Source organism: Octopus bimaculoides, chromosome 9, assembly GCF_001194135.2.
Source record: "Octopus bimaculoides isolate UCB-OBI-ISO-001 chromosome 9, ASM119413v2, whole genome shotgun sequence".
Classification (NCBI taxonomy): Eukaryota; Metazoa; Mollusca; class Cephalopoda; order Octopoda; family Octopodidae; genus Octopus; species Octopus bimaculoides.
The window spans coordinates 69,144,565-69,160,228 of record NC_068989.1 but is presented as its reverse complement, the minus strand read 5'-3'; the positions used below and the strand labels follow the sequence as shown (position 1 = coordinate 69,160,228).

General features: G+C 35.9%; 1 protein-coding gene across 3 annotated transcripts in view; it reads left to right on the top strand.

Moving 5' to 3' along the window:
- LOC106868036 ((E3-independent) E2 ubiquitin-conjugating enzyme UBE2O) overlaps positions 1-15,664 on the top strand; it is a 109,269-nt gene that overhangs the window by 74,100 nt on the left and 19,505 nt on the right. For all 3 annotated transcript variants that reach the window (XM_014913136.2, XM_014913135.2, XM_014913137.2), the window contains 8 exons: positions 1,261-1,419; positions 2,938-3,041; positions 5,256-5,820; positions 8,640-8,742; positions 9,088-9,193; positions 10,821-10,929; positions 12,042-12,176; positions 13,687-13,841. In XM_014913136.2, the coding sequence (XP_014768622.1) occupies positions 1,261-1,419; positions 2,938-3,041; positions 5,256-5,820; positions 8,640-8,742; positions 9,088-9,193; positions 10,821-10,929; positions 12,042-12,176; positions 13,687-13,841 (1,436 nt within the window). The remainder of the gene's footprint in view (positions 1-1,260; positions 1,420-2,937; positions 3,042-5,255; positions 5,821-8,639; positions 8,743-9,087; positions 9,194-10,820; positions 10,930-12,041; positions 12,177-13,686; positions 13,842-15,664) is intronic.

Here is a 15,664-nt window from a genome sequence, read left to right as displayed (position 1 = left end):
GGGGGGGGGGGGGTTAAAATGGATGAAAAACCGTAAGAGAAAAGAAAATGTTTTAAAATGAAGCTTAGAAGAAGAAAAAAGTAACTAAGTTTACTGATGATTTGGGTTGAACTTTTGTATAGAATGTATGATAAAAGGACAACTTAGTGTACACAATTGAAATGGTATTGAATTGAAATAACCATCTGTGTATTGTACTTTACAGACACTGTTGAAAGGCATGGTGCTGTAGTTTGTCTGAGATAAAATCTCATCATAGACATGAGATGTTATAAACACAATATATATTTGAGCATGACAAAACGAAATCATCTTAGCAGTGATTTATGTGAATGCTAGATGCATTTCAGCCTTTTTAGGCTATGTCAATAATATATATTCGCAGCAATATGCATAAATGAAACTTTTTCACCTCCATTTTATAGGAAACTGTGAATAATACTTTTACTGATATAGTGAATAGCTGCCCAGGCTGCATAAAAAGTCAGTGAATGCAATTGAAAGAGCTTTCAATTAAAATAGCCATCTACGTATCATACTTAACACAAGCCACAGCATCAGGCCTTTCGTTTGATGTATAAATGTTAAGTATGACGCTTCAATAGCTATTTTATTTAAAGGAAGTTGTTGTTTGGTCCCTTCCAGATAAGCTCTAATGAACTAGACCCCAAATCAAGTACTTTAGCTGTCATTGTCCAGCTATATCACTTGGTTGTCTTTATTTTTGTCTTCTCCAAGGTGGTGAGCTGGCAGAATCATTAGCATGGTGGACAAAATGCTTAGTGGCATTTCATCCATTTTTTTGTACAGAGTTCAAATTCTGTCAGGGTTGACTTTCTCTTTTATCATTTTAGGGCTCAGAAATAATCACCAATTGTGCACTGGGGGTTGATGTAATCAACTAGCCACTCTCCTAAAATCTCAGACCTTGTGCCTACAATGGAAGGGATAATTTTTGTCCTCTCTTTCAGGCAGTCTATTGTGGACTGCATTAACCAGTGTGTCTTTACTTTTGTTTTTTTTTTTCAGTTGGTAGCACTATTTGAGTGAGATTTCACTGCTGTTTCAGTTGGATTGAGTGACTACTTAGAGGATTTTTTGTTAGTTTGATTGAGAGAGGTTAGATTTAATTGGTGCATCATGAGAAATTTCATTTATTTTAAGCACTAGAACAATTTTAGATGTTTTTTTTTTTTGTCTTAATCCTGCTGCATAATCATCTTTATTACATTTCTCTTTCTTTCTTTCTCTCTTTCTCAGCATACAGAATTTGTAAACCGGTATTATTATCCTGGGCAACAGCTTCGCGGTGTGATGGGTGACCTTCGAGACGTGGAGTGGATTCACACGACTCATCTTTACAATAAAAACACTGCACACAATAAACCTCGTATGAATGTTATTGCAGTTGTAGAAGAGGTGAGCTCTTGCATCAAATAATTAACTAATTTTCATTTTTAGCCATTGTTTCTATTGACTCTGCCCATTATTGACAGTAAAATTGTAGACTGCATCACTTTTTATGCTTGAGCTTCTAAAGTTCAATTCTTTTCAATTAGGTTCTTTCTTTTCTTTTTTTGCCCAGGTCAGCATGTCTGGGATATTCAAATTTTCACATTTGCATAGGTGTTGGTAAGCCAGAGGACTGTGCCAAGCTTTATTGTCTGATTTGATATAGTTTCTACAGCTGGATTCCCTTATTTCAACCACATTTCCACTCTGTAAAATGGTTGATGTTTGGAAGGTCATTCAGCCATAGAAACCATGCCAAAGCAGAGAGTAGAGCTTGGCACAGTCCTCTGGCTTACAAGCTCTTGTCAAACTGTCCAACCTATAGTAGCATGGAAACTGAACATTAAATGATGATGATGCTGAACATCCATCAACATTTTCAGCATGGTAGATATCATTATCTTTTACCACAAGGCACTGTGGCTACAGCAACATTATTACTTTTATTGTAATTACCATTGTTGTTAAGACAGCAAGTTGGCAGTCATTAAAATGGCAGATTGAATACTTTGTGGTATTTGTCTTGATTATTAGTAGTCTGAGATCAAATTTGGTAGAGGTCAGCTTTTCCCTTCATCCTTTCAGGGGTGAATAAGTAAAGAAGTACTCTTCCAAGGTATGAATCTGTTGTTCCGAGAAATGATAGAAGCATCAGATTTGCCAAAGTACAGAATGTGTGGACATCCCCACACTGCATGGTGAAGGGACATGGACATTTTCCACAACTGTTTCCCTCCACTACCAAGAAGACAAATGTTTCAGAGATGCATAGTGTATAAATTAAAAGGAAATGAGGAAACTAGATGCCATTGTTCACAGTGTGATATGCCACTGTGTGTGGTACCCTGCTTTGAACTCTACCAAACTAAAGTGAAGTTTTGAATTCACATGATTGTAAATACATGAAGTTGATCTGACTTGTGCTGTTGAGTGATCTGATTCAGGAAAAATATCACAGGAGCATCATGCACAGGGATATAGTTTGGGTAAATAAAGAGTTCTTGCACAAAAGCGGTCGACATAAATATATACTGAACATTATCTCGCACTGAGAACTGACCTCAGTCGGTGTGTTTACCATTACTGTGCACAGGGAACTGAATGAATCACTGCTGTAAACTGGTTAAAGCAGTTGATGTAAATATATGCTGAACCATTGTTGTGCACTAATTGCTGATCTCAGCTGAGATGATTACTGTCAATGCAACTTAGTTGTTTGATTAAAAAAAAAAAAAAACATTATCATGGGGTGAAATCATGATGAAGCCATATATAATCATTTAGTGCTGGTAGAAATAGTATATATTCTCTTTGAAGTATTTTGAACTAATTTGGTCATTTTTTTAACAAAAGAAATATAAGTTATATTTTGAACATGAATCTATAGTCATAGTTTATTGTCAATAAATAGATTATTATTTTCAGGTGAAAACCAAAGACGTTGAAGTGCATTGGTCTTGTTGTGGGTTTAAAAATGGTTCCAATGTTGAAGCACCACCATTTATTGTTAAGAAAGACGATATAAAAAGGTAACAATATTCACCATAACAATCTTTTCTTTTTTCTTTTAACTTATCTGAATTTAACCTTGAAAATGCTTTGCTACTCTTTATAAGAACAGAAAATTGTCCATCAATCATAATGTTTTATTTTTTCCCTCTTTCTATAAAATAATTTCTGTTCCCAAAGTTATGATAAAGATAAAACTAATTGAAAATTAAAGACAGATTTTTAGGCATTTGATTTGTTTAAACTATTAGTAATATCTTGTATTGTTTGCTGAAATAGGAAATGGTGATTTAGTTGAGCAGTGCAATAAAAAAAATGAAAAAAAAAAAGAAAAAAAAAATCTAAAATTAATCTATTCATGTTAATTGCTTGATCAGTTCTTACTTTTCATTTAGTCATTCACTATATCTACCCTTATGTGCTTTTGACCTCCATTTCTGTCACTCTCTCTCTCTCTCCAGACTTCTCATCATCTCCTCATTTTTTACCTATCTACTGTTTTACTGTTATGTGATTGCTCCTCCCTGACCTACTCCTATTTTCCTTACCTTCTCCCTAACTGAGATTCACTGTTGTCTATACCTCCATCCTTATTTACCATTCACTTCTATCTTCATCTCTGTTTGTCAATTTCCTTTAGCATTCTCATAAACACTCTGTCATCCTCAATTCTCTGTCCCTGTTCTCTTTTATACCCACCTTCTTGTACTTCAAGAGCACACCCTGACACCTCATCTCTACCATCCTTTCTCCCTTTCCTTCTGAAGTAGCCATGTATTTTGTATTTCTTCTGCAACAAGACCACTGTTCCTGTCCCTCTAACATACTTTAACCTCTGAACACCTGACACAAAGTCATCTCCCTCAATACTGCATCCCCTACTCTGTCATGGAGGGTCTTGTCTTGTGAGTTACTGGGTAACCTTATTAATGTTGGTGCTATGTAAAAAGGTACCCTGTACACTCTGTAAAGTGGTTGGTATTAGGATGGGCATCCAGCTGTAGCAATCATGCCAAAGCTGCTATAAAGAGTTCAATGCAGTCTTCTGGTTCCTTGAATTCTGTCAAACTGTTCAACCTATGCCAGTATAGAATACAGACATTAAATGAAGATGATGATATGACCTTTATTTGATGCAACTGTATCTTCTGCATTACAATGTTTGACTGCTTCGGGCCAAGCATAGCCATGCGGTATAAGAAGTTTGCTTTACAGTTTTGTTGTTTAGGTTGAATTCCAGTGTGACACCTTGACACATTCACACATACCATTTTTCTCCAGCATTGGATGTAAAATACAGCCAAGAGGCATTTTTAAAATCTAGTATTCTTTGAATGAAGTTCTTTGTGATATTTACTCTTCACTGAGCTACATTCACTCCTTTGTCACTGTGATTAAGCCTATTGGAAACTTGAAACCAATAGTGCTACTGTTCTTCTGATGTGATATAAAATAAAAATGAAGTCTTAAGAACAGTTTTAAAGAGTTAATCCTTTCTTCGCTGTTGACTTAATTCTTTTTCAAGTTGAAGGACTTTGGGAAAAAAAGTTTTGGTGTTGATCAATAAATAATAAGGATTGTGTGTTACCACAAATGGCTGTGCAGTTAGTTGGAGATGTGAAGGTTAGCAGTCAGTTGTGCATCTAATGTTAGGAATTTGCATGGAACAGGCACAGTGGCTACAGTAACATTTGTGAGCTTTTGTTTTCTCGTGTGCAAAATACATTTGAATAAAATTTAGTACAAGCAGTCCAGGTTTAAAGGCCATTATAATATACAGCCTGTATCATCTCTATGAGAACAAATCTGTTCTTGCCTTGTTGAATTATGTGGATGCAAACAAACAAACAGTTGTCAAGCGATAGTGTAGAGTGTGAGGACAAATGGAGGCACACGCGCACGCACGCGCACACACACACACACACACACACACACACACACACACACACACACACACACACACACACACACACACAATGGGCTTCCGTACAGTTTTCATCCACCTAATTCCCTCAAGCTATGGTTGGCCTGGGGCTATTGTAGAATTGTAGAAGACACTCACCCAACATGTTGTACTGTGAGATTGAACCTGAAACCATGTGGTGACAAAGCTCAAGCTCTGTTTACATTATTTAACTTGTGTTATTTCTTTATTTCACGCTAATAAATGTTGGGTTCCTTTGCAGCAATTAAATGTTTAATGTAATTTAAATTGGTTTTGTTTTATTTTTTAGAATGCAGAAATTAGATTGGTTTCACCACAGCTCTATTCAAATTGGAGACAAATGTTACTATACAATCAAGGAGAGTGATGTTGTACTAAACAGCCAACCAAAATATCACAACCCCCCCAACTTACAAAATGGAGGGGATGCTTGTAAGAACAGCCTAGTCAATGGCTTTACACCAAATAATATGAAGAAGGCAAAAGATGGAAATCATGAGAACGAGTCAACAGTGACACCTGATGCCAACGACCAGTGTGTACCTGAAGTCAGTGATAATGTGTGTGTGACAAGCATTGATGAAATTGAGAATCTTGAAGAATACGAGGAACTAGAAGACGAGGAGGAATCTGATAAAGCTTCTGCATCTGGACACTCGAATGCTTCTAGTTCTTCGCTACGCAGGAAGAGAGCTTTTCAGCATGGTCCTGCACTGAAGACCCGTCTTATGAAGAGAGTGCGAGGGAGAAAGGCCCGTCAGAAATTAATTTTACCTGAAAGGGAGTTGAAACCTGGGGAAAAAATACCTGTAGAAGTCTGTTACACTTTTTCTCTAGTTAATGTTGTCTGGCAGGTAATTTTTTTTGTTTTGTTTTTGTACTATATATATATGTATTCTTTTACTTTTTTAGTCATTTGACTGCATCCATGCTGGAGCACTGCCTTAAAGGGTTTTTTAGTCAAAGAAATCGACCCCATGACTTATTCTTTGTAAGCCTAGTACTTAATGCACCAGCATTGGTTGTCAAGTTATGGTGGGTACAAGCATAAACACACAAACACACACAGAGTGCAATGGATAAATTGTTGCCATTTTATATTTTTAATTTCGTGCATTGTTTGTTTTTGATTTTGTTGACTACACAGTATTTAGTAGGATCAGTTGGGCACCGTCTTTGAGGAAAGCAGCACCATGATGCAATTCATTCTGCCAAAAATTTGGAAATGACGTGTTGTTCTGCTTGGCATTTGTGTTGGAAGCTCCAATACGAACATTTCAGAGTGTTTGGGTGTTAGTCTGAGGACATGTACCAAGAGTGATAAAAATCAAACATCCAGTCAACATAATGGTGTTTGGAGTGACTACTAGTGATGGCAATGTTATACTTCCATTCATCTTCCCACATGACCTCAGACTCAACACATAGGCCTACATCAAGTGCCTGGAGGAGGTAGTGCTGCCTTGGATCAAGAGGGTGGCTGCTGCAAGACCCTATGTCTGGCAACAGGATTCTGTGCAATGCCACACAAGTAGAACCCAGTCATGGCTGTCAGACAATTTCTGTGACCACATCACCCCTAACATCTGGCCACCTAACTCCCCAGACTGCAAACCCTCTTGATTATTATGTGTGGGGGCACAGTTGAGTGAGATACCAGCAAAACTTGTAACACCAAAGATGAATTGCTGGCAGGGATTATGGCAGCATCGACCAACTTAAAGAAGGAGACCATCCAGAAGAGTTGCAGGAGATTCCGATGTCGTCTAGAGGCCATGGTTGAAGCCAATGGTGATTTTATTGAATAAATTTACTCTTTAGTATTTCAAGCTATTTTTATGTAATTTTGGTAAATATACCTGTTAAAATGAGATGTCAGTGTTATTTTCATTTTTGCATAATTTAGATGACAGTTTATTCATCGCACTCTGTATACACACACACATACACACACACACACACAAAAAACAGGTTTCTTTCAGTTTCCGTCTACCACATCCACTCACAAGGCTTTGGTTGGCCTGAGGCTATAGTAGAAGACATTTGCCCAAGGTGCAGTGGGAATGAACCCGGAATCATTTGGTTAAGAAGGAAGCTTCTTGCCACACCTGCACCTGTTTATGTATATTATTTTTTCTTCCCAAAATCATTGAAATTTGCTTCCCAACCACAAGGTTTTGGGTTCAGTTCCACAGCTTTGCTTGTATGATAGTGAATCTTGTCTATCAAATTCACTCACAAGGCTTTATTTGCCCCTGGTTTATAGTAGAAGACATTTCCACAAGATACTGCACTGTTACACTGAACCTGAAACTACATGGCTGTGAAACAAGCTTCATAACTATACAACCATGTCTGCAGCTTACTTATTCAGAAGAAAAGAGTAGAAGCCATAATCTTTTTTAATACCTCTGAGACAGGCAGAAGTCAGGCAGAAGTGTTTGTGTTGGGTGGTAGTTATCTGCAAAATAGAGAGCTAGCCTAAATGCCCTGAATTTTATGCCAACATTGAAAGATGGTGAAGTTTCTGATGATGCTCTGAAAGTAGTTTGCAATAACAATAGAAACACCTGATGTATTTTCTGAATACAAAATATTTTAAAACCTGTTTTAGTTACTAAATTTCCCTTTGGAATTATCTTTTTTTTGTTTTTGAGCATTTGACTTAATATTTTGTTTCTAATTTCACGATGAAAATTTTATTTGAAGATATGTTGTTGTTGTATTCTGACTTACTATTCAGCTCCTATGATATGGGTCAGCTGTTTTTTACTGTAATATTAATAAAAATACATTTTTACAGTTTCCAAGCTTGTAATTTTGTTTTTTATTAGAATTAAGCTTCGGTGGAAACTTTTGTAGTGACATTTAACTGTAAAAGAAGAATTTTTTCTCATTACCTTACACTAAATTTTTATAATATAAGAATTTTTCTTTTAATAATTAATTTAACCCATGAAACTAATTACCTTTGTTTTAATTAATTTTGAAAATAATGAAAAATTTAGTAAAACAAAAATAATGAAGAATTTAGTAAAAATTAAAAAAAGAATTTAGTAAAACGAAAATTTAGTGTTTGAAACATAACATGAAATTTTGATGGTTTAAATTTAGATCACTTTGAAACAAAGTTGTATCATAGATCCAAGAGCAGTCTCAGGTGGGTTGGTATCAAAAGGGTTAAAAGTTAAAGTAGCTGCTCAATAAATATTTTACTAGGCTTTGGTATTAGCTAGTCAACTTTTCTGCATAAACTGTTGCTACTTCATGTATGAGAAGTGATGTTAGCAACACAGAAATGGAACTCATCAGAATCCTTAATCTGTTTAACCTTTATGATACCGACATACCTTAGGCTGCCTCTGAGTCAATGATATAATCTTTGTTTTAAAGTGATTTAAGTTAAAACCTTCCCTCAAAATTCCATGTTAATTTATGTTCCAAATACCAGATTAATAATGAAACAAAGACACTACATTTCAATAGAAATATGGTAACTAAAGGGTTAAACAGTAATAATATAAGCTTGAAGTTTGTACTGTTTTACTATTGTTACTAAAATATGTTGACAGCAATTAATGATCAATAATTTGTGTTTTGTTTTTTTGTAATCATGAACAAAAAAAACACCAAAATTTTTTTTAGTAAAGTGTTCTAAATTGTTTTTCTATAGGATGGTTCAATAGAAATAGGGATACCATCTCCAGAATTATTTCCTATTCACCATTTAGATGAATTAGAATTTTTTCCTGGAGATTATGTTTTGGATGCAAAGGGTAAGCTTTCTTTCTCTTGCTCTCTTTCTCTCTCTCTCTCTTTCTTTCTTTCTCTTCCCTCTTTCTCTCTCAAAAATGTTTTTTGGCTTAACGTATTTTTTGATAATTGTTTCAGCATCTTTATTCAATGTCTTCAGTGAAGTGACTCGTCTAATATTTGAATTTGCAAGGAAAGAAATTTATTGCTGGTTAAATTCTTTAATTCATGACTTGTTGAAAATAAGGTTTTGTCCACATTTTATAGTTGCCAGACCCAGACTTCATGTTTACAGTTAACTATCGAATATGCTCCTACTTCATATGTTAGGAACCAAATTTTTTATGTGATTTGTGACTTTTTTTCAGATTCTGCTACCAGTAATATCTATGGGGTGGTTTATAGTTGCAATCATGCCGAAAGGACCTGTTTGGTAAAATGGATGAAAGTTTATGACGCTGGGAAATCTAATAGGTTAGTTTTGAGAAGCAAATCAGTTAAATACCCTTATTAACCCTTGTTCAATGGCCTAGTGTTAACAACTGCTATAAATATTGTAAAATGTAATATGCTCAAAAACGCGAGAGCTGCTTTTATTTATTCTTTCACTTGTTTCAGTCATTTGATTGCAGCCATGCTGGAGCACTACCTAGTACTTATTCTGTCTCTTTTGCTGAACTGCTAAGTTACGAGGATGTAAACACACCAACATCAGTTGTCAAGTGGTAATGGGGGGACAAACACAGATATACATACATGCACACACCCAGACACACGCATATCTATACATATATCATCATCATCATCGTTTAACGTCCGCTTTCCATGCTAGCATGGGTTGGACGATTTGACTGAGGACTGGTGAAACCGGATGGCAACACCAGGCTCCAATCTAATTTGGCAGAGTTTCTACAGCTGGATGCCCTTCCTAACGCCAACCACTCAGAGAGTGTAGTGGGTGCTTTTACGTGTCACCCGCACGAAAATGGCCACGCTCGAAATGGTATCTTTTATGTATACACATACATATACACACACACATACATACATACATGCATACATACATGAGGAGCTTCTTTCAGTTTGTTCACCAAATCCACTCACAAGGCTTTGGTCAGCCTGAGGCTATAGTTGAAGACACTTGCTCAAGGTGCCATGCAATAGGACTGGATCTGGAACCATGTGGTTTGGAAGCAAGCTTCTTGCCACACAGCCAGGCCTGCACCATTATTATTTTTTAAAATTAAATTGACCTTCATGTCGGTTTGAGTCCTTTGGGCTGGCATTTAAAAGCCTTTCCAAACAGTTTTGTTTTCATTTGTCTTTGTTTTTGTTAAGTTTGTGTTTGTTGTATCCAACTGTTGTTACATAGACAAGTATGGCTGTGTGGATAAGATGTTGGCTTTGCAACCTCCTGAATCTGGGTTCAGTCTCACTGTTCATCTGCCTTAAGTAAAATTTGGTACAATGGAACTGGAAGCCTGTCAGTTGTGTGTGTGTGTGTGTGTGGGTAAACCAAATTTGTGCAGTCATCACAAAAGGAAAAATCTTGTATTTGGGTTAGACCATGTTATCTCCCTTCTGGCAAGGATGACTTGCCTATTGTGTGTGTGTTTTATGAGGTCGGTAACCAGATAAACCACTGGGATTAGCTAATACATTTAAAGCAATAAGGGGTTACTCTAGCTTGACCATAGTCCTTTGACTAAATCCAACAGAATAACTGAATTAGGGTCTCTTCCACTGATTTTTTTTTTTTTTTTTTTTTTTTTTTTTTTTCTGAAAATAATTTATTGAAGTGTTTTTCAGTTTCCAATTCAAGCCAACAACAAATTTTTCATTTCCAATTATAATATTTTGTATCATTTACATGATATGAAATTCCTTACAGATTGTCATAGATATCACAACCACCATTTAGCCACTTCTTCCTTCCTTGAAGTTTTGTATTCCCTCAGGGACAGCATTGGGAATCTTTCTTCAGAGTCATTGAATAGGTGTGGAGTGTATATGGAAATAGATTTGCTTATTTATGTGAAATTTTTTAACTTGATTTTGTTTTCATGTATTGCTTTACGATTATTTTCTTTTTCTTTGTCAGACCTGAAGAAATATCGCTAAAAAGTGAAGTGAGTGTGTATGACATTAAAGACCATCCTTATTACAAGTACCGGCCAGGGTATGCAGTTATCAGAGTTGATGGTGCAGAGGTAAGCAGTTTATCAATTGTTGTCTTATTCATCATCATTGTTTAATGTCCGTTTTCCATACTGGCATGGATTGGACGGCTTGACAGGAGCTGTCCAGGCTCCAATTGTCCGTTTTGGTACAGTTTCTATATCTGGATACCCTTCCTAATCCTAATTATAATTGTCTTATTATTGTATAACTAAGATTGGATTAGAAATGCTGTAGTTTCCAACTGTTGATGCTTCATAAACAAATATTATTTGCACTTAAAAGGAGAAACTTTACTTTTTGTACAAATCTTATGGCATTTCTTTCTTGAACCTTTTATTTAATGGAAGTGATTTATATTCTTTGCTTCAAACAGGAAAATGGTACCTAGTTTTAGTTGAGCAGTGTTAAATTAGAATGTTTCTTGTTATTTAGAATGTGAAACATATTGTGATGAAGTTTAAACCCTATTACATGTTGTTCTATATTTAAGAGATCAGGAATTATGTACATTATTTACATTTGACAGATATTTGTCCTCATCTTGTTTGTTGTTAATAATAATAATATTAATAATAATATCGAAAAATACCTTAGGAATGAGAACCCAGTGTTCGAAATTTCCTCAAGACACCCATTACATCTTGTTTTGTGAATATTATGAATAGGCCATAGGTTTGTTTGTGTGGTAAGAAGTTTGCTTCCCAACCTCATTAACAGTACTTTAAAGCAATTCAGCCCTGAGCAACGACGAGCACTTCTGCTAGTATATATATAAATGTGTATATAAATATATATAATCTGTGTGTGTTTGTCCTTGACAACTGTTGTTGGTGTGTTTACATTCTTGTAACCTAGAAGTTTGACGATTGAGACTGATAGATTAAGTGTCAGGTTTTATAGAAAATGATAAACACTGGAGTAAATTTTTTGACTATAATTTATCAAGACAGAGTCCCAGCATGGCTGCAATCTGGTGACTGAAACAAATACGATTAAAGATGATGCTGTGACTGCTTCAAAAATACTTCATAACAGAACGTTTAGGAGAATATCTTGAAAATGAGTGCATTGAGGGTGAAATATAATGACCCAAGTGGCTGTTTATTTTTTTTTAATCTTTATCCTTTTTTCTTATTTATAGGAGAACAGCAATGGTGATGTGGAAGCTGCTGGTCAGGTATATCAGCTGGATCCTCAGGGGTTTGTTCTAATCAAATGGCCAAGTAGTAAAGTTTCTTGCTGCTACCCACAAGAGCTTTTTATTGTTGGAGATGAGGTTAGTTTTCATGTTCTTTCGTTTATAATTGTTGTTTAGCCCCAGGTTAGTCTTGATCAAGTAGACCTATGACTCAAAGGCCCTTGAGATGCATGTGTGCTATGCTACACAGCATTCTACAAAGCAGTGAAAAATGGACTGTGACTGCAGAAGACATGGGGAAGCTTGAAAAAAAAACAAAGCTAGTATGCTTCACTGGATGTGCATGTACAACAGTGTAAGTGTCTTGAGAGAAAAATTGAGCCTAAGAAGCATCAGATGTGTGCAAGAGAGAATACTGTGCTGGTTTGGTCATGTGATGTGCATGGATGAGGACAGCTGTCAAAGAAATAGACCCAGGAAAACATGGGATGAGGTTGTGAAGCATGATCTTTAGATGTTGGGTCTCATGGAGACGATGACAGATGATGAAGACTATTGGAAGTTTGCTGAGCATGAGAAGACTCTTCAGGCCAAGTGAAATCGTAGTCGTGGACAGTGCCAGTGACATGTAAGAGGCACCTGTGTTGGTGACACTTAAAAGGACCTGTGCCAGTGACACATAAAACGCACCTGTTCAGTTGTCACTAACTGGCACCCATGATGGTAACGCATAAAAGGGATTCATGTTAGTGACATGTAAAAGGCATCCTCTACACTCTTGGTGTAGTTGGCATTAGGAAGGGCATCCAGCTGTAGAAACGATGCCAGCATGGTAATTGCACACTAAATGATGATGATGATTCAAATTGTCTTCTGAGAGCACAATGAATACAGTAGCTGTAAGTACTTTAAACATTTTAATGCAGCAGTTTTCTTGTCTCTTTGGAAAATGAGTTTTTTTGATATTGAAGCCTTATTTATTATTAAAACTCTATTTATTAAATAATTAATAGGGATTGGAGTTGAATTTTGATTTTCTTTTTAAGTGAAAGGTTTTAGCAGTCTTGTGTGTGTGTAAAATGATGCTTTTGAGTTCAGAATATCTTGAGGTTCTAACCAAATTTCCTTGTATAAATATTTAGTTGAGGTAAAGGTGCAGGCATGACTGTAAGGTGAAGAAGTTCATTTCCCAACCATGTGGTTTCAGGTTCAATCTCACACCACAATATTTTGGATAAGAGTCTTTTGTAGCCTCAGGCCAACCTAATCTTTGTTAGTAGATTTAGTAGAAAGAAGCTCTTCGTGTGTGTGCATATGATTTTGTTTACATTATGCTTGTCTGAAAGCTGCTAAACTGCAAGTGGTGATATGGTCATTTTCCTGTCAACAATTCGTCTTCTGATTTTGTGCCTTTGAAGATGTGCCTCCGTATCTGAGAAACAGGTAAGGGTTAGCAACAGGAAGGACATCTGACTGTAAAACAAATTGCTCAATGTTTGTTTTTCCATTACTAGGATGGGGAAAAAAATAGTGTAAAAATGAAGAATAATCCTGTTTGTTGTTTTTCACAATTTTTGTTACACACACACACACACACACACACACACATATATATATATTGTTAATTTGTGTTATTTGGTTTTGTCAGCTGAGTGAAATCAGTTCTGATGAATCTTCTGAAGATGATGATGATGACGACGATAACATCAGTGATTGTAGTTGGGTGACAGAAAATGAAGAGGAAATAGATCCAGATACTTTAGAGCCTAAATCTCCATCTCCAAAACCTGCTGCAGAACAGAGGTAAGTATCATTGTCATCATCATAATTATTCACACATCCATTTTACCATGCATGGAACAGGACATCATAAACCAGATCAGTTTTGCTAGAAAGTTACTACTTTCCCAGAGAAACCAGGAACCTTGTTTTGCTTTGCTTCTATTTTGCCATTTTACTAGAAGCGTCTTATAAGGTATTTGTGTAAGAGAAGCAGCCCCTTTATATTAGTGTGTGCATATGTGTATATATATGTGTGTGTGTGTGTGTATATATATATATATATATATATACATAAACATATATGTACATACGCACATATATATATACGCATATATATATATATACACACATACATATATACACACATACATATATACACACACCTATATAAACATATATATATACATAGATATACACATACATATGCACATAAACATACATACATACACATATATATACGCATATATATATACATACACACAAAAGTGAGAGAATAAGTAACGCATGCAGGATAGCCACAGACATAATAATCAAAGTCCCCTTCTCCTAATGACCTCAAATTGACACCTATAATAGCAGGTCCTGCATGTGAAACCCACTGCCTCTAACTTTTGCTAACCTAGTCATGGGATATCTAGAAATTAGTCTTTATTGTAAGGTTCTAGAAAAATATGGCAGCCCATTCTCCCTCTACATAGAAAATAACTGGAAGAGATATCTGGATGACTGTTTCATTCTTTGGCATGAAAGTAGAGAGACTTAAAGAATTTCAAGCACTTATAAATGGACTTAACGTAAACATTCAATTCACGATGGAATATAGCCATCAGCAACTTCCCTTCCTCAACATCCTCATTAAGAAATCTAACATAATAGAAACAGATATATACTATAAGCCCACGGACTCCAAGCAATATCTATCATTCATCTCATGCCACCCCAGACACACCAGAATAAATATCCCCTTCAACCTAGCAAAACGGATATGTACTATAGTTTCTAATGCAAGCACCAGAGATACACGACTATATGAACTAAAGGATACACTCATCACCAAGAATTACCCACCTTTACTAATTGACATATGCTTTCAACATGCCCTACTCATCATCCACGAATTCAGACATTTACAACCAAAAGCCCTACCATACATCTCCATACACAACCCTCTTAACAATGAAGCCTTCGACACCATCCTTCAAAACCCTGCTAAAAAAGGACCACAGAATGAACTTAATCCTCCAAACGCACGCCATCATAAAAAGCAAGAGACAGTTTAAATCTATGAAAAGTCTCCTAACACAAGCCCGAATATGCTCAACAACAACACTGAAGCCGTCAGTAAAGAAATACGGAAGACCCAACTGTGGTATATGTGTAAATTTAGTTGAGGGATCAGAGTTCTCCTTCAAACAGGGACAACATTTCACAGTGAAAAGCAGCTTCACATTCTGCTTCAGAGAACCTGATATACGCACTAACCTGCTCTGGGTGCCAAGAGAAAATACATAGGCCAAACAAAAAACTGTCTATGTCAAAGGATGGCTCTGCACAGATCCCAGATCAAAATTTAAAAAAATAGAAAAATTGCATTCATCGACATTTGCACCAATAACAAAAATCCAAGCTTCAGAATTTTTTCCCCTCTACTAATTTGTTGGCTACAGGTTGTATCATCCTTGAATTCATAAAGAGTCTCTCTTTATTACAGAATACAGACTCCTTTTGAATATCTTAAATCTATAAAAGGTTAAAAAATTGATAAATTCGCTCTGAAACATTTTTTCTAGAAATCGGACATTACTTTTGCACCAACCTGATGTATATAAGTAAATGGTGGGATT